General features: G+C 55.9%; 10 protein-coding genes across 10 annotated transcripts; 6 read left to right on the forward strand and 4 right to left on the reverse strand.

The window, feature by feature from the left end:
- Positions 1-788: 788 nt before the first annotated feature.
- On the forward strand, positions 789-2,760 carry B0I36DRAFT_388636 (cytochrome P450; the record flags this gene model as incomplete). Its single annotated transcript, XM_046161259.1, has 4 exons — positions 789-1,033; positions 1,133-1,582; positions 1,671-2,466; positions 2,572-2,760. 4 exons carry the CDS (start codon positions 789-791, stop codon positions 2,758-2,760), a joined length of 1,680 nt encoding a protein of 559 aa, XP_046006690.1.
- A 1,081-nt stretch (positions 2,761-3,841) lies between these two features.
- On the forward strand, positions 3,842-5,623 carry B0I36DRAFT_253131 (gamma-glutamyltranspeptidase; the record flags this gene model as incomplete). Its single annotated transcript, XM_046150734.1, has 2 exons — positions 3,842-4,215; positions 4,315-5,623. The coding sequence occupies 2 exons, from the start codon at positions 3,842-3,844 to the stop codon at positions 5,621-5,623; spliced, it is 1,683 nt and encodes a 560-aa protein (XP_046006691.1).
- A 395-nt stretch (positions 5,624-6,018) lies between these two features.
- Positions 6,019-6,468, forward strand: B0I36DRAFT_368444 (uncharacterized protein; the record flags this gene model as incomplete). The annotated part of the gene is made up of 1 exon (XM_046159622.1): positions 6,019-6,468. One exon carries the CDS (start codon positions 6,019-6,021, stop codon positions 6,466-6,468), a length of 450 nt encoding a protein of 149 aa, XP_046006692.1.
- Positions 6,469-7,421: 953 nt separating this feature from the next.
- On the forward strand, positions 7,422-8,969 carry B0I36DRAFT_388639 (uncharacterized protein). Its single transcript, XM_046161260.1, has 2 exons — positions 7,422-7,967; positions 8,134-8,969. Exons 1-2 carry the CDS (start codon positions 7,662-7,664, stop codon positions 8,650-8,652), a joined length of 825 nt encoding a protein of 274 aa, XP_046006693.1. The 5' UTR covers positions 7,422-7,661; the 3' UTR covers positions 8,653-8,969.
- A 95-nt stretch (positions 8,970-9,064) lies between these two features.
- B0I36DRAFT_395202 (uncharacterized protein) lies at positions 9,065-9,787 on the reverse strand (the record flags this gene model as incomplete). Its single annotated transcript, XM_046161519.1, has 3 exons — positions 9,065-9,121; positions 9,264-9,367; positions 9,613-9,787. 3 exons carry the CDS (start codon positions 9,785-9,787, stop codon positions 9,065-9,067), a joined length of 336 nt encoding a protein of 111 aa, XP_046006694.1.
- A 200-nt stretch (positions 9,788-9,987) lies between these two features.
- Positions 9,988-12,177, reverse strand: B0I36DRAFT_395204 (uncharacterized protein; the record flags this gene model as incomplete). The annotated part of the gene is made up of 3 exons (XM_046161520.1): positions 10,571-12,177; positions 10,145-10,148; positions 9,988-10,108 (listed from the first exon to the last, which is right to left on the reverse strand). Exons 1-3 carry the CDS (start codon positions 12,114-12,116, stop codon positions 9,988-9,990), a joined length of 1,671 nt encoding a protein of 556 aa, XP_046006695.1. The 5' UTR covers positions 12,117-12,177.
- Positions 12,178-13,917: 1,740 nt separating this feature from the next.
- On the forward strand, positions 13,918-14,898 carry B0I36DRAFT_354708 (class I glutamine amidotransferase-like protein; the record flags this gene model as incomplete). The annotated part of the gene is made up of 3 exons (XM_046157337.1): positions 13,918-14,079; positions 14,160-14,344; positions 14,439-14,898. 3 exons carry the CDS (start codon positions 13,918-13,920, stop codon positions 14,896-14,898), a joined length of 807 nt encoding a protein of 268 aa, XP_046006696.1.
- Positions 14,899-17,359: 2,461 nt separating this feature from the next.
- B0I36DRAFT_335953 (uncharacterized protein) lies at positions 17,360-17,835 on the reverse strand. Its single transcript, XM_046155549.1, has one exon. It carries the CDS (start codon positions 17,715-17,717, stop codon positions 17,523-17,525), a length of 195 nt encoding a protein of 64 aa, XP_046006697.1. The 5' UTR covers positions 17,718-17,835; the 3' UTR covers positions 17,360-17,522.
- Positions 17,836-19,205: 1,370 nt separating this feature from the next.
- On the reverse strand, positions 19,206-20,345 carry B0I36DRAFT_368450 (uncharacterized protein; the record flags this gene model as incomplete). The annotated part of the gene is made up of 1 exon (XM_046159623.1): positions 19,206-20,345. One exon carries the CDS (start codon positions 20,343-20,345, stop codon positions 19,206-19,208), a length of 1,140 nt encoding a protein of 379 aa, XP_046006698.1.
- A 3,439-nt stretch (positions 20,346-23,784) lies between these two features.
- On the forward strand, positions 23,785-25,909 carry B0I36DRAFT_368451 (uncharacterized protein; the record flags this gene model as incomplete). The annotated part of the gene is made up of 5 exons (XM_046159624.1): positions 23,785-23,898; positions 23,977-24,052; positions 25,008-25,175; positions 25,243-25,839; positions 25,899-25,909. 5 exons carry the CDS (start codon positions 23,785-23,787, stop codon positions 25,907-25,909), a joined length of 966 nt encoding a protein of 321 aa, XP_046006699.1.
- Positions 25,910-26,002: the final 93 nt, after the last annotated feature.

Consider the following 26,002-nt stretch of genomic DNA (forward strand, 5'->3'; position numbering starts at 1 on the left):
CCCTTGCTTTGATGAATAGGGGCGAGCAAACCTCTTTCTGTGAGTCAGCCAAGCCCGCCGGCTCGTGCGCTGTTGGATCCGGATTCTGTTACCGCCGGCCCCCAAGGACACAACCAACCGCATAACGCCCGGCGCTAACAATCTCACGATAAGTTGTGACCTTGCCTGAATTCTAATCATGGCCAGGGTTATCGCAGGGAGTTGGGGCTGAACTCACTTTCAGGCTTCTCGGAAAGCAGCTGCCAGGGTAGAAGAACTACTTTTTGCTACCGTGGAGGGCTTGGAGTCCCAGGCGTCCGCCCACGCTTGCCCAGGCAGGGCATGTGGTTCGCATGCAGATGCGGTTTGTTCGCACGGGATGCTTGGGCGTATATGATTGCTTCAGGTGGCGGCATTGTGTCGAGTCCCTGTCCCCCTGTATGCAGTCTTGACGGACATGCTTGACATCTGTGGTCGGACTTTCGCCCGTCTTGTGTTGTGGCTTTGCACACTGCATGCATTCACTTACTATACGCACGTTCCTTGCAAGATAACGAAATTGTTGCCAAGAGGACTTGCACATTCAACCAGGTTTGCACGCCACCAACAACTGCCTCCAACACAGTACCTCGCGGCGAGTTTTATTGCAGCAAGTTCTGTGATATAAGAGGGAGCAGGATTTCCCTTGAGATTTTGCACGGCAAAGTTCCCTAGGTCAACGGCCAAAACCAAACCAAGTGCCCACAACCTCTGACTATAGTATACTCGACCGATACAAAGACCGACACAGCTAAGGAGTAGTCTACACAATGGCGCCACGAATCGAATCAGAGGGCTTTCTGGTGATTCTCTTCGACTTCATCAAGCAACATCCGCTGGGCAGCATGTATGCCCTCGTGGGGCTGGTCATGGTTCTCATCATCTACTCGGTATACCGCTATGCATTACCTCGAGTTGACTCCAGAGAACCTCCACTGGTAAACCCCCGCATCCCTCTCATCGGTCACAATATCGCCCTCATCCGCGACGGCCCTGGGGCCTGGCTCAAGATTCAGTAAGATGCTATCCTCCCCGATGCGCATATATATGTATAGATGTACATTGCGTGAAACCCGAGAGTTTCATGGCAGGACTAACCGCCTTCACATTTCAGCAAGAAGCGCTCTCTCCCAATCGTCACTCTTCCAGTCCTCGGCGGCACCGGCAAGATATACATGACGACCAGCCCCAGCCTCATCACCGCGATGTTCGCCTCCCCGACGTTGCAGTTCACGCCGCTGCTGACGCCCATAGTCAAGCCGTTTGTCCAGCTCGGTCCGCAGCAGGCAAGGGACTTCGAGTCCGGCATGCTCCTGGGCTGGGTGCACTCGCTGCCGCGGATGTTGTCTTCCGGTGGAGCAGGGCGGGAGGTGACGGCCGCTGCTCTCGAAGATTTGCGTAAGCAGATTGGCGGCGCTGTTGGAGAGACACAGGTGGGACGAGGTGAGATTGAGGTTGCGGATATAGGGATGTGGATCAGAGACGTGGTTTCCCGCGCTCTGATCAAGGGCCTGATCGGTAACGTCCCGTGGGCCGAGGACAAGACTTTTATCCAAGCCTTCTGGTATGCCTTCCCGTCCTTTCCCCACGCATACATCCTGTTCCTCACGACTTATTGAAACTTACTCACCATGATATTGTTCCAACAACAGGGACCTTGAATGGGAACTCGACCACTTCTTGACCTCCCCCATCCCAGCGTGGACCGTACCAAGGGCGTTCAAGGCAAGAACCCACGTGCTCGACGTGCTTGAGGCATGGTTCACCTCCACCACCCCCACAACAACAACTCACAGTGAGGGATTTGGCCCGGGAGTTCTGTCCCCAGTGGCAGTGAAGCTCCTCTCCGCAGCCGACCCCCTGACACACTGGACGCCCCGGGACCGCGCGACGCTGCTGCTGTTCCTGATCCACGTCGCGCTGAGCAACGTCGTCCAGACCACCTGGTGGTTCTTTGCGCACGTATACTCAGACGCAAAGCTCGTCGCTGCTCTGCAGGATGAGGTCAAGGACGCGCTGGCTGCCACTAACACCACCGACACCACCGCCAACGCACTTGTAGATCTCACCCAGTCCACTTCCCAGTCCTGCCCGCTCCTCCGCGCCAGCCTGCTCGAGACCCAGCGCGTCGTCACCAGCACCCCGATCGTGCGGAGCGTGACCGCCGACACGATCATTTCCGACGGCAAGGGCGGGCGCGAGTACCTGCTGGAGAAGGGGGCGTTTGTGCTGGCGCCGCGGACGATTGTGCACAACGATGCGAAGCACTGGGGCGAGGACGCCGAGGAGTTTCAGCCTGAGCGGTTTCTCCCTCGTCAGCCTGCTGCTGCTGCTGCTACGACTACTACTTGTACTGTTGTGGGGAATGGTGCGAATGCTGAGAAAGGCCGCGATGGTGTCGTACGGGGCACGTTCATCCCGTTTGGCGGTGGCAGGGAGATCTGTCCGGTAAGTAGTAGAGGGGGTTTCATCAGAAAACGGCGCATTCCCCCCTTTCCCCCTTGGCCTACTATCAGCGCTTAAGATACTGACACTTAGACTGGTTAATTGCAGGGCCGCTACGTGGCAACTTCCACAGTCTTGGCCATGGTGGCCATGCTCCTCACCACTGTCGACATCAAAACGCGCAGAGATGCTCCGGTCAAGGTGCCCGGGCCGGGAAAGCTGCAGCTGACGACGGTGGTATGGCGGATCCCCCGGGAGACGAGCTGGCGAGGGAGCATCCAGTCGAGAAGGGGTTAAGCAGTCATTGAAATTTGGGGAAACTGGAAAAGCCGAAGGCCAAGTTGAAGCATCAAACGATAATAGCAGATGGGTTTGTGAGCAGTTTTGAGCTCGTAGACGGGCTTTAGCGATGTACGATGGCCGAATAGTTAGGAAGATGGATTCTCGCGTACGTAGGTTGTCAGTAAGTTGGATGATGGAGACTTCGAATATCTCTAGAGAGCAATTACTGTTCCCAAAGTAATGTTGAAAACTTCACGCCGTACGACGTGCTCCTCATCGACCCCAGCCACGATGGTCGTCCCTCCCGATGGCGGCCATGCCCAAAGAGGAAGGAGGCTTGGGCAGCCCCTGGGCTTCTCCACAGCGCCTAGCAGCAAGGTTATCTGCCTAGGCCCCGCAGATTCGCGCCATGATCTCATCGTCTGATCCTCCTCAGCTGGGCCCGGCGAAGCTGAGGTTCCTTGCATCTCGTGGCTTCAATTGGTCCCAAGAGGGTGGCCATGAATACAAATGCTTTGTGAGGGAAGGGCCTGATATCACCCAGGACTGTCAATCACCCTCCATGCCTCTCAATTGCTTCTTGTCCGGCTCTCGGACTGGTGTCCAACCTTGTCTTGTCCCATGAAAGCTGTGGAATGTGAAGAAGACGGTGGTCCGGACAACGGGGTGGCGTGTCCATTGTCAACATGCAAAGCACGCACCCTGAGTCGTAAAGCTTGTCACTCGACCAAGCAGTCCGAAGGAGGGTTTCCATGAGGTAATAAGCGGCACTCAACGCCCAGAAGATAACAACGGACAAATTATCCCGGGAAGACCTGCCCATCCTGGCCAACCATGGCCTGGTGCAGATCAACGGTCCGCATCCCCAACCACCGGGGAACCCCCCTCCACCTTGTCCCCGATATCGTCGGCGGCGCATCCTCTTCTCCGCACGCGCGATAACAGTTGCTAGCATCCCCGGGGATTTAAAGGGAATTTGTAAGCCCATCCCGGTGCAACTGGGGCTTTGTCACTCGCTCTTCTCCTCGCGAGACGGTTCACAGCTGGCTCCCTTCCTGCCATCACGAGGACACACGGAAGAAGCACCACCGCCATCATGTACTCGTCCCTACTCCAGCTGGTGGCCTTCACCACCACGGCCACCTTGCCGGCCTTGACCCTGGCCAAGTCGTGCGCCCGCCCGCCGCGCCTGGGCGCCGTCGCCTCCGAGACGACCATCTGCTCCAATGTGGGCATCGACATCCTGCACAAGCACCACGGCAACGCCGTCGACGCTGCCGTCGCCACCGTCCTCTGCAATGGCGTCGTCGCCATGTACCACTCCGGCCCCGGCGGCGGCTCCTTTGCACTGATCCGCAGCAAAACAGGCGAGTACGAGTTCATCGACTTCCGTGAAACGGCCCCCGCCGCGGCGTTCGAGGACATGTACAAGGAGGACGAGAACTTGAGTCTGTACGGCGGTCTGGCGAGGTGAGTAGCGTACCGTGACTGACTGACTGACTGACCTACGGCCGGCCTGCCTGCCTGCCCATGGCCTTTCTGGGATCAATGGGCTGACCACAGTCACAGCGGCGTCCCCGGCGAGCTGCGCGGCCTCGAGTACATGCACAACAAATACGGCTCCCTGCCGTGGGCCGACCTCGTGGCGCCCTCGATCAAGATCGCGCGCGAAGGGTGGACCGTTAACGAGGACCTGGTCAAGTACATGACGGGCGCCAGCTACCTCGTCACGGACCCGAACTGGGCCATCGACTTTGCGCCCAACGGCACGCTGCTGCAGCTCGGCGACACCATCACGCGCAAGCGCTACGCCGACTTCCTCGAGAGCATTGCCCAGGGCGGCGCGCAGGCCTTTTACACGGGCGAGAACGCCGAGTACATCATCGCCGAGCTCACCAAGCAGGGCGGCACCATGACCCTGGCGGACCTGGCCAACTACACGGTGGCGCCCCGGCCGACGCTCGACATCTCGTACAAGGGCTACAAGGTGACGAGCTGCAGCGCCCCGTCTTCCGGCAGTGTCGTGCTCTCGTCGCTCAAGATCACCGACGGGTACGCCGGGTTTGACGACCCGGCGCAGGTCAACATCTCGGCGCACCGGCTCGTCGAGAGCCTCAAGTGGGCGTACGGCCAGCGCGCCGAGCTCGGCGACCCGAGCTTCGTCCCCGGGCTGGACAAGTACCAGGCGTCGATGATCTCGGACGCGGCGGCGGCCGAGATCCGGTCGCGCATCTCGGACGTGCGCACGTTCAACACGTCCTACTACAACCCCAAGGGCCTCGAGAGCCTCGAGACGCCCGGCACGGCGCACTTTGCGACGGCCGACGCGAGCGGGATGGCGGTGAGCATGACCTCGACGGTGAACCTGATCTTTGGGTCGCGCGTCATGATCCCCGAGCTGGGGCTCGTCATGAACGACCAGATGAACGACTTTTCGATCCCGGGCAAGACCAACGCGTTCGGGTACCTGCCCAGCCCGGCCAACTTTGTGCGCCCGGGCAAGCGGCCGCTGAGCTCCATGTCGCCGTCGATTGTCGAGACGCCCGAGGGGAAGCTGTACTTTGTCATTGGCGCCGCGGGCGGGAGCCGCATCATCACGGCCAACATCCAGAACATCCACAACGTGCTGGACCTGGGCATGACGTCGGCGGCGGCGCTGCGGCGGCCGCGGCTGCACCACCAGCTGAGCCCGGAGGTGATCCAGTTCGAGTACACGTTTGACAACGGCACCGTGGCATTCCTCAAGGGCGTCGGGCACAATGTCACCTGGGTGGCGCCGGGGGCCAGCGCGGCCGAGGGCGTGAGGTTGCTGCCGAACGGGACCTTTGAGGCGGCTGGCGAGCCGCGGCTCAAGAACTCTGGCGGGTTTGCCATCTGAATGGGATGACGGCGGAGAGCCGCCAGCTTAATATTATATCCATCAAGTGGTTATACTTCGGCATGTAGATATTAATCGTAATTGCACAATCTAAACACGCGGATGTGGTGTAGACTGGAATGATCATCTTGGTGTCACTGTAGAAACGTTCCAGCAAGGGCAGTCACGACCCCCCGGCGCAGGACACGCGCCCCACTTGTGCCGCCAGCGCTGTCGGCGAGCAATCTCCAAATCTTTTTGCCAAACGGGACGGCGTCATGATTGAAACCTTGCAAACTGCCATCACCAACCACAATCACTGCACACGACCCCTTGTCGCCCAGTCCGATCGAGCCTTGCACCACGCAAGTGGACGCAGTTTAACATATTCGACACCCACAGCCGCTCCTGCCACGATGCAGCGAACCCTTCGAGCAGCGCAGCGCGCCGCCGCTTCCACCAAATCTGCCGCCACTGCCGCGAAAACGACCACCGCCGCCACCACCAGAGCAGCTCCTCTTCCATACGCGCCGCCACGACTACAACAAAATCACGTCGCCAGCTCTTATCCAGCACAGACACAACCGGCAGCACAGCCCACCCCTTCCCCTTCACCACAATCCGCGCCGACTCGACCGACGACGACGACGACGACGACACCGCCCCCCGTGGAAAAGGTACTGCCCGGCAGCCCCGCGTACAACCGCGCCGCGAGCAAGTACACGCGCGCCATGATTGCGATGCCGATCCTCCTGCTCACCTCGTACGTCCTGTACGGCCGGTTCCTGGGCGGCCAGGAGGAGAAGGTGTTGCCTGGTGCGGAGGGGCGGGCTGGCGGGCCAAAGCTGGTGGTTCTCGACAAGTGAATGTGCTGAAAGTAGCTTTCATATGGAGGACGCGGGCACGGCACTTCGAGATCCTCGTTGAAGCTACGTGGGCGGAGACAGTGGTTCCTTGCGGCAGCTGCGGACGTCTTCGCGATCTCAGGCAGGCGCTGCCGGCTTCCAGCACGGGGTGGCATGTCGCGTTGGCGATATGTCCCTGGCGGTCGTTGCAAAACTACGTCGTCGAACATTTGGGCCCGTCGTGCCGTGAGCATGCGGGGTATCGCAATGTGATGCAGCTTCAGAAGTCGTGCGATCGAACGGCCATTGCCTGGTTCTCGCCGCGCCGACACGCTGCACCCACTGACACTGTCCTGCCAGAAGCAATAGCAGGAGGCCGAGTGCGAGCACCAGTCAGTGGCTATCGACAAACACCCGCGCCGAGTTGGTGCCAATAAGCCATGGTGCTGGCAGCGGCATGTCCGGACACTACCAGTCTGCAAAGTGTAGCAGGACCGCGAGGATTATCGAAATCAGATTTGGCCAATGAGTCTGCCGAATGTTTGTAGAAGAGGCAGGAGCATCACTAGAAAACGAGGAATGACATTGCCAGTAGCAAAGCAACGGGCAGAATTATCCGCAGGGAACTGAGAGGAAAGTGGATCGCCTTCGAACCGGTAACCTGAATAGTGAACCACTGCGACTTGGGGACGCACGAAACCTTACTGTTGATAAATGTCATGAACCCTGTCTCAAGTGCCAAGGTGTGCCCGACCCCAAAGACGAGTGTGCTTTGTTACTGGATTTGCTGGCCGCCTCGGCTTAGCTGTGCGGAGAAGCTCTCGGCGCGCGCGCCGTTACAGCGCAGCCCCCCTACTTTTACGCCCTCCAGTAAGAGTGTAGGAGCGGGCCGCAAAGGTGTCCGGCGGATCCGGCATTGGAGACATGAATGGCGCAAGAGCTTCGATGACGTAAAAATGCTGATCAGAGAGAAACATGCCTGCGGGATTGAGTTTGCGGGGGAGCAGAAGCAAAAAGCAACAACAAATCATCTGTCCGCGGGGTACTTACTTTGTCCAGCACAGTTCTGTTCCCTTATAAACTTCACGCGCTACATCCATGGATGTGTTTTATTGAGCGCGACCGCTATCAGCACAACCATACAAGCTCAACCTCCACCACCTCCATCATATAAACAACACACCATCATCACCACAACAAAGCACAAGCACAACATGGCACCGCCGCACCACCACGTCCTCCTGATCGGCGGCTCCGGCAAGATCGCCAAGCTCCTCACCCCGCTGCTGCTCCAGCGCTCCTGGACCGTGACCAGCATGATCCGCAACCCGGACCAGGTCGGCGATCTGCAGAGGCTGGGTTCCGGTGGTGCGGGTGGCGGCAATGGAAAGCTCAACGTGCTGGTGCGCAGCGTCGAGGACGTTAAGAGCGTCGGCGATGCCAGGAGCATCCTCGACGAGGTCGGCGCCGACTACGTCGTGTGGAGCGCGGGCGCGGGCGGCAAGGGCCCGCCGGAGAGGGTGAGTATTTCCTGTCTCTTCTCGTTTCCCATTCTTCTTCCCACCTTTCAACAGCTTATCCCTGTCCGCTCTTGGATTTGAGCTTCTTGCATTTGATGAAACATGTCGCACGAACATATGTTTGCAGGGATTGGTGGTGCTAATACATGCTTCCTCTTCATAAAAGACATTCACAGTCGACCGCGACGCCGCATCGCATTTCATCCGCGCGGCCGCCGCCTCGCCGGCCGTGACGCGCTTCCTCATGGTGTCCTTCATCACCTCGCGCCTCGCCAAGCCCGCGTGGTGGTCAGCCGAGACCTTTGACCGCGCCATGGCTGATGTCAAGAAGGCCCTGCCGCGGTACTACGAGGCCAAGGTCGCCGCGGACGAGGTGCTCTACCGCGAGTCCGCTGCCAGCCGCGGGGATGGATTCGCGGGGATATGCCTGCGCCCTGGCACGCTGACGGATGAGCCCGCGGGCGAGGTCCGGCTGGGCAAGTTGCCGGTCGCGAGCGGGAATGTGAGCCGGGAGAGCGTCGCGCGGGTCGCGGCGGAGCTGCTGGCAAAGGACGGGGTCAAGAGCTGCTGGCTGGATCTGCTGGATGGCGAGGATGGCGCTGGGGAGGACATTAGTGCCGCGGTGGATAGGTGTGTCAGGGACGGGGTGGATTGTGCGGAGGGCGAGCCTTTTGCCGAGGTCTGATGTGGCTCGGTGCTGACCGAGAGCTGGGTGAAAAGTATATGCGCTTGGATAAGTTTTCTGGATGACAAAGTTCAAAGTGGAAATCTGCCGATGGTATTCATGTTAATGCTACCCGTATCTATTATGGACTGAATGTATCGTACTGGCGTGGCTGCACAAGATGTTGGCAGCTCTCGCCAACACTTTCATAATATGGAAACTGAAACAAAACAATCATTCAAGGTCAATTCTGTCATAAAGATTTGGCCGGATCGAGACCGCGAGATAATACGTATATTAGTTGCCCCTTTCGTCATTCTAGCCTAATCCACTGCCTCAATAGCATATGTGCAACCGATAATAACCCCTTCGTCCATCTGACGCTTTTGTCTGACCATCTTTTCCTTCATGCGGGCATATAGCGTCCATCACTCTACAGGTTGTGGCAATTGACGTTCTTGATGTGCTGCGGAGGCGAGACCTTGGCTTTCTGTATCGGGGTTGAAGAAGTGATGTCAGCATCGGAACCCATATCTTCTTTGGGTGATTCCACGGCTGGTGGCGCGCGCCAAGGCAAAGATTTGCCGACGCGCGTCAGTATGCGCAGTGGAAAGCCTAGGATCCGAACTCACTCCAGTACCCCTGACGGTGTACGTGCCCGACTTTGAGCCCGTGTATCGGCACTCGACGCCCTTGGGGCCTTTCTGTTTAATCTCGTGAATCGGCCATTCGGCAACTACCCAAAAGATTAGAGTCTGTCAGTAATAAAGCTCATTTCTTCCCGGGCAGACTGGAGGCTCGACCGACAGGACCCTTAACAAACAAAGAAACAAAACGCGGAATGATTTCAATCTGCTCTCCGAAGCGGACCCATTGCCCGAAAAAGGTGCACAGACTCGCGCAGTACTGCAGCCGATACCCTCCCCTGCCGATGAAGACTCTGCACACAGAGCGGACATGATAACAAGGGAAAATACTCACAGCCAGCAAAGTCCCACTTGCCCACCGTAAAGTCCGCCCTGCTGTCGCGGTTGTTGGCATCGGTGAACAGCGCAACGACGATACCATCACCAACGTCCTCCACGTCGGTAGCTGGGTCGGGGGATGCGACCGCGGTGGCGGCCACGCAGAGGAAGAAAGTGCTGAAGATCCGCATGATGGTGGTGGGATGTCGTCGAAGGAAGCAGGAGGCGATTGAACGAGTGTCGTGTGTGAGAGAGAGAAAGACAATGGAACATGTCCAGAACTGCTTGTACAAAAGGACCAAAGGATAAGGGAAGTGAAGGATGTCCTGGAATGGGTTTTCGACTCGGGCCCATGGCCTTGGTCTGACGTACTATATTGGCTCTTCACTAATCAAAAGCCTGAATCGAGCCAAGGAAACCCGGAGGCGGCCTCTTGTGGCATTTGACACCAGCTTGGAAGAATGTCCTTGACGTCTTTGCAATGGTATTGTCCGCATTCAAACACGACGAAACTAGTATAGCGTGCCCGCAGACCATGTCTCACTTACTTGTCTGCATACAAATAAGGTTGGCTGGCAATGTGTCCTTGGGTGGTGGGTCGTGCCATGAAAGGTCGCCGGAAACGGAATTGTCTCAGGTCACGTACTCCAAATCACTCGACGACTACCTTGGAATTGCTCTACCCTCATCATGATCGATTGACATACTGTGAGTCTCAATAGCCGCCGGCCTGCTCTGTCTTCAATCCCTAGCGGCGGGCCCTTCTCGCACCTCTGGCGTCCGTCTGTCCTCACGTAAAACACAATAAGGATCGGATGCCTATCATCAAGGTCTTTGCCCATTGTCGTGACATATGTGAACTGGGCACTCTGGGCAAAATTATTCCAAGTGTCCAGTAACCAGCCTGAAGCGGGGTGACTGGGGAGTACCACCACCACCGTGATGCGGCCCGTTCCCAAGCCTGGGTGGCCCACCGCCAAGCGGCTGGCGCGTGTGCACCTTCACCTCAAAGTCCATGTTCTCGGCCTCGCGCTTGCTCCAGCCGTGCAGCGGCATGTGCACGCGGACCTCGAGATGGTTCTGGCAGTTGGCGCAGCCCGAGACGTGCCAGCGGCTCAGGATGGCCTCGGTGCCGACGAGCACCTTGTCGCCACTGCCGTCGGCGGGCTTGGCCCACGCCGTCACCATGAACGAGCCGCCGATGTTTGCGCGGTTGATGTTGCTCACGGCCAGCACCGGCGCGGGCTCGTCCATCGGGTTCGGACCACCGGCGCCGGGGGCCGGGGTTGGCGCTCCGAGCTGTGGAGCTCCGCCGGGTTCGGGCATGGCGCCCAGGGCACCATGGTATTGGTACGAGTATCCCAGTTTAGTGATGTCCATGACGTCCCGCGAGGTCATTGGCGTGTTGCAACCGGGCTTCTTGAAGGGGTCTAAAGGACTGTCCAGGTTGAGCCAGGTGCCGCCAGCAACGCCAGGAGTAGGGCCCTGACTATCAACCGAGTTGGTTCCCGGGTACCCGTGGATGATGTCGAACGACTGCGCATGGCCAGTCCTGTGCTGCCACAGGGCAAAAGCAAGATCCACGAAGCAGTGGTGAAAATAAAAGATCGGATCGAACGCGGCCGTGTCGTTCTCACCCATGTCGCCGTTGGCCCCGGCGTACTGGTCAGAGTTTCCCTGCCCCTGGACCTCGAAGCCGCCCACCGCGAGGTGGATCGAGTTGTGAGGCGACTCGAGCGGGACCACGGTGGTATAGCCCGTCGTGTCGGAGTTATCGTCGTTCCACTGCTGGGCAGAGGTCGTGTTCGAAAAGGCAGTGTAGTTTGGGGCGTTAAGACATGCCGCCCACTTGTCCTTGACGCCGGCGTTGACGATTTTACCGTCGCTGTTGACAAAGTGAGAGGCATTGAGCCAGGTGACAATGTTGCCGTTCAACAATTGGTCAGTATAGACCTGGCCCTTGGCCTCGAGATCACTGTTGTGCTGGGCAGTAACCTTGGCATCATCCGCCGTGCCGACCAGGCCCGAGAATGGGTAGCGGACGGTTTGATAGCCGGATGGCTTGGTGTAATTGGCGTCCGGGATCGGGGACAGTCTGTCAATGATCTTGGCCTGGAACTTGTACGAGTACAAGGGATTGTCAATGACTGTGCCATCGGCATATTTCCATTGCTTTGTCAGGAAAACCCCAGGAATGCCTTCCTGGAGTGAAGCTGGTTCCGTCTCGTCCCAGTAGGGCAGCGCGACGCCTGGCACGATTGACTGCATTGCCTGCTCGAGGCGGAATAGGTAGGCTCTGTGCCAGGTTGGGAAGAGGACGTTGCCGTGGTTGCAATAGCCTCCCCACCACTGGGGGCTGCCATAGCCAGCACCACGGAAGGGCTCGCCGTGGTAGCCGGCAATCATGAAAAAGGAGTTGGGGTCATTGGGAGGAAGTGCTTGAATGCCGGCGAAAGCTTTGACCAGGTTGTCGAGCTCTGGCTTGGACAAGGTCCGAATATTTTTCCTGATGACAGCCATCTTGGCAGTGCATGCGCGAGGGATACTTCACTGGTACTGGTCGAGTTCGTTGCTTGCAACTATAGTCGGACGGGCTCTCTCTCGATGGCGCTACATAAGGCGCTCGATCTCGCTCTTTATATGGCTTTCAATGACTTCCAACTGATCCAGCTTTTGGAAGGGTCTTGCAGCCGGGGGCATCATCGTCAAGAATGCAACTTAGTAACTCTACTGACATTCGTCTCCATTGGTCCACATCTGCAGCAGCTGCTGACGACGTCCGGCTATATGCAGCATTCATGGCTGTTCAGCTTGCCAAGTGTCTGACTGGGACATGTTTCAGCCAGCCCTCGTGGAGGTAGTATGAAGCTAACCAGCGCCTTGCGTCCCGTCCCGTGTGGTCCCCGCACCAACTTTGAGCTTCCAGCCGCACGTTGTGCGCGAGCGGATCCCGTGTCCGTTGCAGGGTCTCGGGGAACTATCATGTTGAAAGGACGGTGTCTGTGTAACGTTCGTAGCGTGCACGCCAGCTTTGGTGCTTTACAATAGGGTTCATGGAATGATGATTCCACTGGTCTCTGAGAAGGTCTGGGTTTGGAGAGACTCATCATCCTTGGCCAGTCATATCTACGACCAGAACCGCCAAAAATCCTCTGGTTGCCTATTAACCAAAAGAAAACGCGGGGAAAACTAGTCTTCATCGACCTCCAAACTTAATCTCAAGGTTCTGAGGCTGAGATACAATGTCTCTGCATGATGAAATCTTATGACCAGCCTGCCGAAACAAAACCAAAATCATAGGGCCCGGTTTTCTCATTACTCCAACTCGCGAGACATACGAGCGCCGCCATCGGCTGACCTGCATTCCTTCCGTGGCTTGAATACTGGTATGACGGCGGCACAGTCGGCGACGAGAGTTCAAAAGACCAGCTGCGCTGCCGGCTTTGTCTATAGCCCCTTGCTGGATTGGCACTACCGCCAGCCATGTCCTGTTCATCGTGGCCAACTGCAAAGTTCAACACGAGCCGGACCTAACCGTTAGTTCAAACTATCGCTGGGTCAACAATGCGGTACGTTTTGTGTCCAGACGCAGCTGAATCTTTTCCGTACAGGGAATCATTGCTTACCGTGCATTTAACGCTCGTGCTGCATGCATGCGTGGCTTTCCATAGATCAGCTGAGATCGGGGTCTAGGAGCTGTTGTCTAAGCTAGCCACAATCCACAGCCCTACGCGCGTCCCTCATCCCTTGCTAGTCATTGAACCTCCATTGGCCATCCGTCCCTCGCCCATGCCCTTCAGAAGGCAATAGTCCTAGCTCCTGCAGATCGGGCGTGGCCGTTCGCTTTCGGGCATCAGCGTCCTGCATGACAAAAACGCGGAGTCCCTGGCTCATTGCTGCATCCGCAGCCACGTCTGACCTAGAACCTTACAGATCCTGCCTTGCTGAGGATGGGCTTTGGATGGATGGAGTGGCCGAGAAGATGCAGGACCAATGTTTGGATTTACTTCAATCGCACAGCTCAGCTGCTGGATATCAGCCAGCCACGGAATCAGAGGGCCTGGGCCAGGATAGTGCCCTCAGCGTTGTGTCTCTCACCGGCCTGACCCGCCTAGTAGGGAATGGCTCTTATTCACTATCCGCACCGTGGAGACCGCTCCATAAGAATAACAGCTGACCTGATGGCACATGTCAATGCTGAGTGCTTGGAGGACCACCTCCCCGGAAAGTGCTGCTCAGCAAATACATCGCCTGGGAATCAACTACCGTTGTCTAAGTCTCCTCCCTTCTCGTGCCAAAACTCAACGCCAAACCTGCCGAAATGCCGTCCACGTACAAAGTTCTCTCCATCATCTTCCCAGGATTCAACACTCTGGACCTCAACGGTCCACTTGATGTTTTCACCAAGTCTGGCACAACGAACTACTTCGAAGTGCAGATTGCTGCCGAGGACGAGATCACCACCTCTGTCGAGGGCCTACACGTAAAAGTCAGATCATTTCCTCATTGTTTCTTATGGTGGCGCATATTTTTGGATTAGTCTGTTGCTGACATTGTGCCCAGCGAGCACTGGTCCTCGATGATATGCTCATCGCAAGAGCAAGCAAGGACTTTGATGTCCTGCACATCGCTGGGGGAGGCTCAACTGATGTTCAGACACAGGCCAAGAAGCCCAGCAGTGCATTCATGAGGCTGATCAAGGCCTTTGCAGACGCGCCACCACCTCAAGGCGGACGGAGAATCCTGTTGTAGGTCTTTGTCCCAGTAAAAGCAAGCCATGCTTCCCTGGGCTGAGATTACTGTTCATGTCCTGGTGTGTGCTGATGAACTCAACTCGCTCAGGTCCATCTGCACAGCAGCATTCTTCCCCGGTACGCTCGGCGTCTTCGACGGGCGACCCTGCACTACTCACTGGGCCGCCTACGAAGGCCTTGTTGCAACACTAGATGCTGCTGCTACAGCCGGCAATGCGACTCCCGGACAGGTCTTGAAAGCCCGCTTCGTCGACTCGGGCAAGAACGCGGAGGGCGTGCAGATAATCAGCAGCGGTGGAATCAGCTGTGGTATTGATGCCGCATTGTATGTGGTGAAGCTGCTTGTAGGCGTCACCGAATCGGTCAGGGTCGCCCAGCTGCTCGACTATGCATGGCATCAGACCTCTGGCGTTGTGTTTGGCGACCTTGACGCGCCAAGTACGATTTGCATGGCTGGAATGGCAAGCAATGGAGAGAAGGCCAAGAATGGGCATGGAGATAAGCATCACGATGATGCTCAGGTTCAGACCTTTTGGAAGACTCTTTAAGAGGCCGGGCTTGTGCTGCCTTGCGTGTTTATCGACTATGAAGCCATTTCAACCAAGAAAAGTGTAGTCATCGATCGCATCATGCAAACACGACCCCATGAACCTAATGTCAGGTATGCATATCGATCCGTTATTGCCAATCCTATCATCAGCAGGCCCCTCCCTCCCTGACATATGCCAACACGAGTTGAGCTGCTGCTCCCAGAATGGGGAAGGCCAGAGCTGAAGGTAAGTCCGAATGGAGAGGTGACAGGAACAGTTTGATTCGAATGCCCAGTGACTGGAAATTATGAACGTCAAGGATGCTGTCCAAAGGGCTAGACTCGTACTGTAAAACAAGACTCCCAGAGAGCCTCACACGCCAGATACCTCTCGGGAGGTCTGTTTCAGGGCGAATGAGGCACTGAGGCACCCTGGCGTTGAATAAACCAACCAAAGTATCATCAAAAGCATGTGTGTTGGCCACATGCCATGATGTTAGATAATGCTTTCTCGAGAGCTCTTAGTCGCTGCTTTGCTGTGCCTCTCCTTTTTGCAACTCTGGAAGAGTCGCTCGCCCTATTGAGTGGTAACAAGCCAACTGCTCGGCCTTCGTTGTTGCGCGAATGCCTATGGAAACCCGCAATTCGAGACACGGGACCTCATGACCATCAGGGTGTAGCGTGACACAGCTTTGCTTGCCAGAACATGAGCATTCTGCCCAGAGTCCAGCTCGAATGATCCATACCGTTTTTTCTTTTCCCCTTTTGCGCTTCTTTCGCCTGCGTGATCCACACATTGTGCCGCTCATCACAGAACTCATTCTTGAAAGCGGTTGTAGGACTCTGACCTCGCCACCCGTCCAGGACGACGCCAGCGACGAGTCCAGCATGATAGATCAACCATGAACGATTGGGGTACATATTTCTCGGGAGTTGGTGCTTGACATGTATTCCGGTCTCTGGGATGTCATCGAATAGTTGGGTGGTGGGTTGCTATTCGTTGCAGGATATGATTTAGCTGCGCAACACCTCCACACTTTTGTGAAAGGGAGGAGATACAAAATCGGATGAAGCGGGTACGAAGGCAAACATGGCCAAGCTCGGCATTTGCAAGAGAAACGTGCCCAGGGAATTGCCGGTGGACCGTAGATGTGGTGGACCCGCCGGCTTGCTGGCTTCCTGGCTTCTGCGAAGCGGTAGATCGGACGATTCCTTCCCGCACGCGAGCAGCACGTTTTACTGATATGATGATAATGATATGGAGTCTGGTCACTCCGGGGCGGGCCCAAGCGTCGGACATGATGGGCACCGAGTCTGGTGTGCTCCGCAACATCACTTGGGGCACCAAGTGGCAGCTTGCTTCGTCGTACCTGGGATTCGAGTGCTCCTCGGCTCCAAGTCGTTGTTTAGTGCATTCGCGTGGACGCGCTGCTTTACCTGTTCCGTCGGGGACTGCCAGGGTCAATTTACGGTCGGCCAATGGCGATCAAGACCCCCAGAGCTAGCTGCTGACACTGTTTCAACGGAAACTTCCGCGCGTTCTCACGCTCCGCCAGTAGCGCCGTGCCGTGCATACCCTTGTGGTACTAACCAAAGTGGCGTATTCGCGAATAGACCGACCGAGGCAACGGACTTGTCTGCAGCGATACTTCGAGGGATAGACGGCTCACTAAGCCGAAACCCTCGTTCACTCTCTCGACAGAATGAACCGCTATGTTCATCGAGGCGCCCGGCCAAAAGCTCTTGGATGAACGAGATCACGCCATTTATTCTTGCTGCGAGCCCGTCTGTTATTGATGTTCGAACGGGTCTCACTACAAGAAGTGAGTGGACTGCCCCAAAGCGAGGTTCTTCGCCTCCCAAAGAGAATACCCAGCTTTCAATTGGACAGTCATGGGATCCGTTACGCTAGTCAGAAGGCGCTATCGATCTCAATCTTAGATCGATGCAGCTCATTACTCCCTCCAACTTATACTGGGTCTCATACACGCAGGGATATCAGTAGTCCCTGGTTCCCCCTCGAGCCCTTTGGCATACTGCCAAGCCACCACGTCTCCAGTCTGCTCGCTCTGGCTCAGTCGTGAGATGAGTGCAGCCAAGTCAGGAAGTGATGCTCCGGTGGCCGTGCAAGGAAATCAGCCATCCGCCAATTCCCGCAGTGGCCGCACTCGGAACTCCCGATTCGCACCATCTGGATCGTTCGAGACCCCTGCTGATGCGTGTATGGACCTGCACGGAAGCCAGCACCAAGGAGATCCAGACTGGGGTTATGGCAAACTATTGAATTAAACCTAGCGAGTCCAGCCCTGCATGCTCCACGCGTCAGCTGAAAAACACTTGCCTGGTTAGACCATACTGTCGTGAAGCAGCTGAGATGTCGTGCAGGCGAATGGCAGGCAAGCGAGCAGGATTCCTCAACAGAGTGTGGAAATACATAAACCGCCCGAGTCCTTAGCTCCTGTTGAATGATTGACTTACGAGGAACCTTGACCAATTGCGATTTCAGGGCTCGTCGTGATCGTAAACAATGGTGGCAATGTACTCGAAGCTTGTCCTGTTCCTTTCTCTGGCCGTCGTCCAGGCGCAGCCGCCTTCTTGTTGTCCAGGAGGCAAGTATGCCGCGGTAGCGAACGCATTGTCAGGCTACGCTCCGGCGACCTCCTTCTGCTCCTCCAAATTCCCCCTCCCGCCCAAGACTTCGACCATTATCTCCACTGTAACCACGACAAGGACTATTGGTACGAAAACCCAGACGGGGACTCTGGCAACTCTCACCTCACCAGTCACGGCCACCGCCACGACGACGACAATCACAATCACTGGGACAGCCACCACCATTGTCACTGCCGACAGCCTAACCACGACTACCACCACAACGATCCCGACGGTCCTAACGACGTCTACTCAGACCGACGCCGAAACCATCACCGTCACCGCTCCCACGATTACTGTCAGCTACAGCCCTCCAGCGCTCAAGAAGAATCCTGCATACCCGATCGAGAACCCAAAGGCAGCAGCATATTCGAGCCTTGTCAAGCAGGGCACCTCGTTCATCAAGACTGTGTGCGCCTGTTTACAGAAACCGACAACGGTCAAGACTACGAAGACCACGACCGCGACCACCTCCGTAACCGGGGCCGCCACCGCGACAGCAACGCTGACTATCTCGATGTATGTCTACACTGTTCCAACACAGACGTGTCCTACTACCGTGCTGCGCCAAAATTTGCTGACCTTCTCCCTCGTCACACTAGCACAATCACCCCGACGTCGACCGCAACTGCGACCACGACCAACACCGTCTCATCCACAACAACAATCTCCTCGACAGTGACCACCACCGTCACGGCGGAGCCCATCACTTCAACAATCACCGGGACGACGTCCACTGTGACCACGACAACAATCACGCCCACCCAGACGTGCCCGCCAACCGGCCCGAACTACTGCCCCGCCAACGGCGGCTGCAAAGCACCCGGACTCAGCGATTCCAGGACGAACTGCGGACCCTGCGGAGTTACTGTGAGTATTCCTTTATGGAACATCCCACTCGGATTCCTCACTTTGATTATCCCCCCCTCTCGCGGAGTATAAATCAACAAAGCTAACTACCATCTCAAAGTGCACTGGTGACGACTCCTGCCTCAACGGGGTGTGCAGGCAGCCCAATCCCTGCCGTGCGAACGACTTCTGCAGTTCCGACGAGGCAACCTGCTTCTGCTACGAGACACGGTCCGGCAACGGCGTGTGCTACGAGAACGGCGGCGCCTGCGGCGCGCGCAACTGCCAGACCAGCCAGGACTGCCCCAACGGCGAGACGTGCATCGGCGAGGGCACAAACTGCTGCACGACGTCCGGTGGCACCGCGCTGTGCCCGGCCCCCGGGTCCACGGCGAGGATGTTCCGCCACCGCTCGGCGGCGTCGGGGCGTCGAGGCCCCTCCTCCAGCCGGACTTATATGCGCCGCGGGGACGGGGAGTCGCCGGTCGTGAAGCATGTCCCGTTTCACACTCCTGCTGTCGTGGTCTGAGATATGAACTGTAAAAGGATGACCCAGGGGTGTCTCAAGTCTTGCGACCTTTGTTTCGCATCATCTGAGACTATACTAGCGGACGTACACGGAGAGTAGTAATGGAGCGAATTTCGACAGAGAAAAGTGTACTCCTTGATTGCATGCGGTAAATCTGAAGTGGCTAAGACTGAGAAAAGCACGACCGTCGAGATGCTTCGAAATCAGTCATGTCTCATCACAAGCAGGTAGAGAACTGTTTGCGGCACATAACCTTTTGCTCGTCTTCAGTGCTCGGGCTACGACCTACGCTATGGCTATACCGTCTTGTCCAACGAAAGACCTTCAAGGCTGAAGTCTTTGAGCATATCGTCACCGTCTTCGATAACCCATCCCTCGGCCGCAATGAACTGTGTCAGATCCTCTCTCAGTGCCTGGACATCTTCGCCGTAGTCACCTCTCCAGCATTTTCTTGCAATGTCACCAAGATAAGCCCGCTCCAGGGCCGGTCCGCGGCCCTCACGAACCCAGCGGCTAACCGGAAGCGTACGGCTCCTGAATAACGCATTGATCTCTTCTCGATCCTGTGAAGCAGCCGGCCGGGCCGGCCACTCGCCCGTCATAAATTTGTAAATCATACAACCCACGAGTGAGATATCTGTGGCGCGGCTTGGGCTACTGACCTCGCGGAGAGGGTGGAAGTATGCACTTGATGTACTAAAACCGTTGATCTGCACACCACTGTGGGAGTAGGAGCGATAGTGTGCATCGGGGAAGCCGGCGATCGAGAGTTGGAGCGGCGGTACGTGTTCTGGTGACGACAGCCAGCACGAGTCGGCACTCAAATCACCTAGGACGATCTCGTTCGTGTGGAGGAAGGACAGGGCTGAGACCATGTGGAGCGTCCACTGGTACACGAGGGGAAGGTAGGCGGCGTCGATTCTTGGCTGCGGCGATGGCTGTCCGTCGCGGCTTGGGGGGTACAGCGCCGCCAGGTGTCGGGTGAGAAACTCAGTCAGAGGAATCGTCCCGCTTGGCATCTCGAGCAGTGGAAATCGGGTCCAGGGATCCGAGCCGAGGTAGTTGAGGATCCTGGGGTGCGGCAGAGCCGGGGCACCCACTACTGTCTGAGCAGCAGTCCCGCTGCCCTTGGGTGAGGGTAGGAGCTGCTCGTAGACATCCGTTGTTTTCCAGCAGCGGAGCGTGTTCGCATCGTAACGCCAGGCGGGATCGGGATCCTCGGCCCAGTCTTCGTGCGTCTCGTCCCACTCCACGGAATACATGACGAGCCTGCCACTGCCTGGCGAGTCTTCTTCCAGCATCACGTCGTGAAAGTCTAACAGGAACACGCTGGGCCTCGTTTCTCCTCCGTCTTCTTGTTGGATATAGTCTGACTGCAGCAGCGGTCGTGGCCGGGCATCCCGTCGCAGGGGGTCCAGGAAGACTCCCCTGGTCATGCCTGAGATCTCAGAGTAGCGCCGGCAGTTGATACCTTGCGTTGAAGACGGTGTGCGGTGACAATGTATCTCGTCCGCTAGTGGTTTGTTGACTTTTACGGGTCCCAAGTGGTGGGGGCGCGTTTGGAGTACTTCAAGGGGGCAAACAAAAGCTGAGAAGGCGGCGGCCGATCCCACTTAAATATTGCGAACTGTAGTTGTGTGAATTCGAGCGGAACGGCATAAAATCGGTGAAATACAAGCAGGTGACCCCTCCCCCACCACTCATGTTGGTTCACCTTGGTCTCGTTAACTCATGAGCGGCACTAGAGCTGCAGTTGGACTCAAAGTCAATGAAATTTCATCGGGGCCACCACGACAGCAACGCTGACTGTCTCGAGCTATGTCTGGGTCAATATCTCTGATGTGGTAGAATCTTCTATAGCCCGATCTGTTAGAGTTTACTGGCTGATATAACCAATGCAAAACCCGCCATCTCTCTATTACATTCCATTAATACTATCTAGTCATAAATTCCAAAAGACGTTTTACAGCGTCCACCAGAATAAGTCGAAGTCGGGCCGCAGAAACCCGAAGACAGCGAGCAATCGACAAACTGTGATGCGTTCAAATCAAGCACTTCAATACTGAGACCGCTGAGCGTGTCATCGTCGTCGTCGTCGCCATATCTGATAACCCAGCCTACGTCAGTCAGGTACTGGAGCACATCACGTCGAAGTGCTCCAGTGTCTCCTCCATATCCTCCATCCAAACACTTTTTCACGATGTCTCCGAAGTATTCCTTCTCCAACCTCAGCCGGCCTGCCGCTTCAGGAACCTGCCGCCAGGCATCCCACTCACTGCATCCCGTCATTAACCTGTAGATAAGATTTCCTACGAGGAATATATCTGTCGTGCGGTTTGGGTCCTTGATGTTGCTTAGGGGTGTTGGGTACCATATACAAGGGGGTGTGGCCCCAAGGATTTTCTGGGCCGCCCCCTTGCGAGTGTAGATAGCGTCCGGAAACCCCACTAAAAAGAGCCTGGTCGGTAGTGGCTGCAAATGAGATAGGTGCGTAGTAGAAGAGGTCGTGCTGGCGGACGAAAGCAGGCAGGACTCTTGGCTGATGTGACCGAGGATGATGTCATTCGCATGGACAAAGGATAGAGCCGAAACCAGATTGAGGATCCATTGATACACGAATGGCTGATACTTCGAGAGAACCCTTGATTTTCCAGACGAGGAGGAGTAAACCTGTGTTCGGAACCTCCTGAGAAATTCCTCCAGAGATATTGCACCCGAGGGCTTCTCGAACAGAGGGAAGCGCGTCCAGGGGTCAGACCCGAGGTATTTGAGCAGACTTGGGTGAATTGTAACAGATGAACCCTCAGCACGTGTAGCAGATGACGGCGAGAGCTGCTCGTAGACATCGGTCGTCTTCCAGCAGTCTGCAACCCTTTCTATGTAGCGCCAGTCGCCATTCTGCTCCAACTCGGGGTCGAAGTGGATGTCTCTGGACCACCGCGAAGGAATCAGGACGAGCCGATCGTCCCCTGGGCATGGCTCTTCGAGGTAGAGGCCGTTGCACTCCATCTGAAAGATCGTGTGCTGGTCTTTCGACTGGTCCTCATGCTGGTCTTCGCGTTGGACAGTACAATATGGCTGCCCGAGCGGCCTCGGGCGGGCGTCCTGGCGTTGTGGCTGCAACTCAACACGAATCGCTAACCGCGCCATTCTCGAGGATTGTGAGTGCTGGAGCTTTGGGTGCTGAGGGGAAGACTCGGACCACCATGACAACCAACAAACGGCCCGTACAGTGTGCTTTTATTGCCTAAGGTTGATGCGGGCGGCTATATCTCGGCTCAATACATTCAAGCAGCTGTCAAAAGGAGGACGACACTGCCCCAGCCCGCACAGCATGCCGAGACTCCGTCCAGTCCCAATGGAACAACACGTCCCAGCCTAACAAGCTCAGTTACATCTCACCGGTGCAGTGCCTCACGCACGCTCCGGCGCGTGCACGGCACGCTGTCCGTGCAGATCCACAGTATCGATGCGTTCCTCTCCTGGCACCGGTACTTACTGCTTGGGCTACTAGCCGATAACTGCGGGTATGCGGGGCGAGGCCAATGCCACGGGGGACTTCATGGGATCGGTCTTGTTCATCGCTCGAGTACTTTGGCACGCTGAATTCGGTGGAGGGGCACCCGTGGCATGTATCTCGGATGGGGTAAGTTTGATGTCTTTTGTCCCGTATCTTGTCCCTTTTCCCCTTATATGTTTGCTTGTTTGGCTATCAACTTCCTGATCTGGGTTCCAAGGGCGAGGAAGCACAACTCACCGGAATAAAGAATTGAAGATGACCGTGGCGGTGATTATGAAATTGTAAGCCCTTCGTCAGCCTAGTCGATCGCCGCCATCCAAGTCGATGCTTGATGACCATAGCCTATACAATGGCTGGACCTCTTTCATGCCATACAAGGAGGAGACAGTCTGGCTGGGGTCTGAAGCTGAGGGCGAGGGTGCTGTGTCTTGCAACAGCTACATGGAGGCAAGAGCAGTAATGTAATATGCCATGACTGTCCTCCGTCCTTTTTGGTTTTTTCCTTTCTTTTTGCCTCATAATCCTCTAAAGTCATCAAACAGCTAGCACAATGATGGAACAGAGGAACACTACCATTCCATCTTAGTACATCCCAGGTTTTCCAAGCAATTAATCGAATAGCGCACTGAGCATTGTAGGGGGTGGTACTCTTCAGTCGACGAGATGCGTTCGGAGGGGCTTTCGTAGTGCTAAAGTGTCGCAGATGAGAGCGCAGACGTCGGACAGTGCGCTGACTGCATCGAGCAGTCCTAGCTATCTCATCGTCAGCATATTTTTCACTTGTGATCATATACTCAAGTTGTTCGTGAGTAGCTTGTGCAAGGTTCGGCGCCATGTTGACTTAAGGTTAAAGATCGGTCACGACGGAGCGAGGAATCCCGAGTTGGGCGCGCAGGGTTGATGTGCGCACAAACCTTAAGTATCTACCACGTCTCGCACAGGGGTGTGTCGAAGAGAGAAGGTATTATACATCCAGGCAGCCATCTTTCCGGCCATTCTGATACGAATGCAAGGAAACCGTACAGTACCCTAGCTGCCTTGCGAGACTGACACTTTATCCTCCGCAACACGGGTCGTATTTAGGCACCTAAAACGAGGATTACACTACCTGCGGAGTAAAGCATAGGATTGGAGCGTCAGTCCCGTTTCTGTTCCAGCCAGGTGGTGAGTGTTCCCCGTAGTCAACCCCGCATTTCCTTTCGTTGCCTCGCTGCTGTTAGTCGCCCGCAGTTTGTGCCCACCATAATCCTAATGCTCGACAAGACTTGGTCTTTCATCACGAAACACGCGTCACACCACCGGAAGCCAAGAATCGTCAATTGGTCGAAATCCCAGGCCCAGAACACACTTACAGGATGCGCCTGTTGGAAGTCAACGAGGATGACAGCCACAGCCTTCGGGAGCATCCCCCAGAGGACGTCCCGCCATATGCGATCCTCTCGCACACCTGGAGAGCCGATGACCAGGAGGTTACCTTTCGGGACGTTTAGTATCGTACAGGACACCACAAAGATGGATATAAAATGCTTATATTTTGTGAGCAATAGACTGCGTCGGATGGCCTGAAACATTTCTGGATAGCAGCCAGGAGCTTCAAGAAGCGATCAACTCTATGTCTCATAGGTATGTACTCAAGGCAAGGCATTGTACGTAAGCGTTAGTGACTAGTGCCCTCTCAGCCGGAAATGGCTTCTGGGCGTAATGAATTGTATTCTATTGTACTAAAGACACTGAATTCTATGATCAATGCGCCTTTCCTGGCCCTCAGTCTATCAGTCATCAAGCTAAAAATGGAGAGGAAGCTATTTAAGGTGAATCTTGCCTGGTTCTGTAATGTAATACCTACCACGTAAGCTTCCGCGAGCGGGAAACACGAGCTCGATGCCCACCCGAGACCTCCCGCATTCGACCCGAAGCATGGATCCGTGAACCAATGTTACCCGTGTTTCACAACCGGTGATCTACTGTTCCTGTTATCTCTCGAATAGACGCCCTGTCTGATTCTAGCTCTGTGATTGGAGAAATACTGTTTGTGGCTTGGCAGCTGAGGATTGATTGTCTATGAACGGAGCCAATGCCTGGGATTAGGTCTTGGCTCTCCAATCGAGGCCCTGGGGCTTGGCCCAACACCTGTCGCAGCTGAACTGACCTTTCCAATTACCGTTGCTTATGTCTAAGCGCCTCTATGTCTAAGCGCCTCCATGCAGTGCTCTGGCCAGGAGGTCGTTGCAACTAGGCCGTCTCCATGGCCTTGATCCACGGCTATGCATCATGACATGGAAGTTGTCATAGCAAAGACGGAATAGGTCGTGAAGACCTGGTGGGCTGTGCGTCATGTACTGACTCAAAACCGGGGCTCAACGGGTATTTAAACTGGGATGTGCCGGCAATCCATTTGATTGTCGTGATACGGATCATTTCAAAACCCCTTGGCACGTGCCGACTTCAAAGAAAGAGGCATCATGGAGGAAAAATGGAAGCGTTGTTGGCACTGGATTTGGAATTTCGGTGAGGAAGCTCCCTGAGCACGACAGTCTTCGTCATTTAAGCGATCACTATCTAACAAATGATCAATTAGTCAATGTGGTATTCCCAATCCTCATCCTGGCTGGATGTCGAGACTCAACCTCGAGCGCCTTCAGTCTGTTCAATCCTTATCGGAGGATGATTGAGATGTTTGTCGGGGATGATTGCGCTAGTCTTGCCACGGAGATTATCCCCGACGAATATCGCATTAGTTTGACAAGTAAGTCTGCATGTTCACATCGCCGCTACTGATCGATTTGCTTACATCTCATCTTGCAATCTTTTAGGCTCCTGTCGTGTCTTCGGCGATGAGGTCACCTGCCGCTCCCACTTCCCGCCAGCCCTGGACTGGGTTCGCCTATTGGAAGCCGACATCGCAGCATCAGCAGACAACGAGACCATCGCCATCTGCACAGCGCCTTTTGCGACCGTGGTTGGCCACTTTCCGGCGACCAATGCAATGGCCGCGACTATCTTTGCGCTCCTTATTTCATCCACCGTCATGAGCGTCGTGGTCGTCGTTACATCGCTCATATCCGGAAAGGCCTTCGGACGCCCTGTGATGCTGGTGACAGGATTTGACGTAGTGCTTCTGGTGGTGTGCATCGTGCTGTACGTGATCATCGCGCAATACTTAATAGGGCCGTACACCCACACCGATATCGCGGCTGTCACGAGCGAAAGAGTGGATGACCTGGCTATCCTAGGCATTGGGTTCTGGCTTCTCATTGCCGCACTCGTCGCGCGGGTAATTGGGAATCCTATGGTCATCTGGTCCCTCATAACACTCCCCTTCAATCAATGCAATGGAGGCGATGCAGGACCTACAGGCGGATTTGCAGAGGACTGGAGAAGCCTCGCGGCCAGGGTGGACTATACAAATCGTATGATGCAGGATGATAAAAAAGCTAGGGAGGCACAGAGAAGAGATGAACGGGCACAGAGAAGAAATAAAGAGGCGCAAAGGCTGGAGAATGAGGCAAATCTCTATTTTCGGAATTATTAGATCACTCCCATGAGGTAAACTAGCACTTGATGTCGTACGAT

This window comes from Microdochium trichocladiopsis (genome assembly GCF_020744255.1).
Source record: "Microdochium trichocladiopsis strain MPI-CAGE-CH-0230 chromosome Unknown B0I36scaffold_11, whole genome shotgun sequence".
Classification (NCBI taxonomy): Eukaryota; Fungi; Ascomycota; class Sordariomycetes; order Xylariales; family Microdochiaceae; genus Microdochium; species Microdochium trichocladiopsis.

Excerpts from the sequence above, each read along its gene's own strand:
- B0I36DRAFT_388639 (XM_046161260.1), top strand. The coding sequence starts at position 7,662 with ATGGCACCGCCGCACCACCACGTCCTCCTGATCGGCGGCTCCGGCAAG. Across the intron at positions 7,968-8,133 it reads GCAAGGGCCCGCCGGAGAGG|ACATTCACAGTCGACCGCGA; the intron begins GTGAGTATTTCC and ends TCTTCATAAAAG.
- B0I36DRAFT_335953 (XM_046155549.1), bottom strand. The coding sequence starts at position 17,717 with ATGGTGGTGGCTGTCCCAGTGATTGTGATTGTCGTCGTCGTGGCGGTG.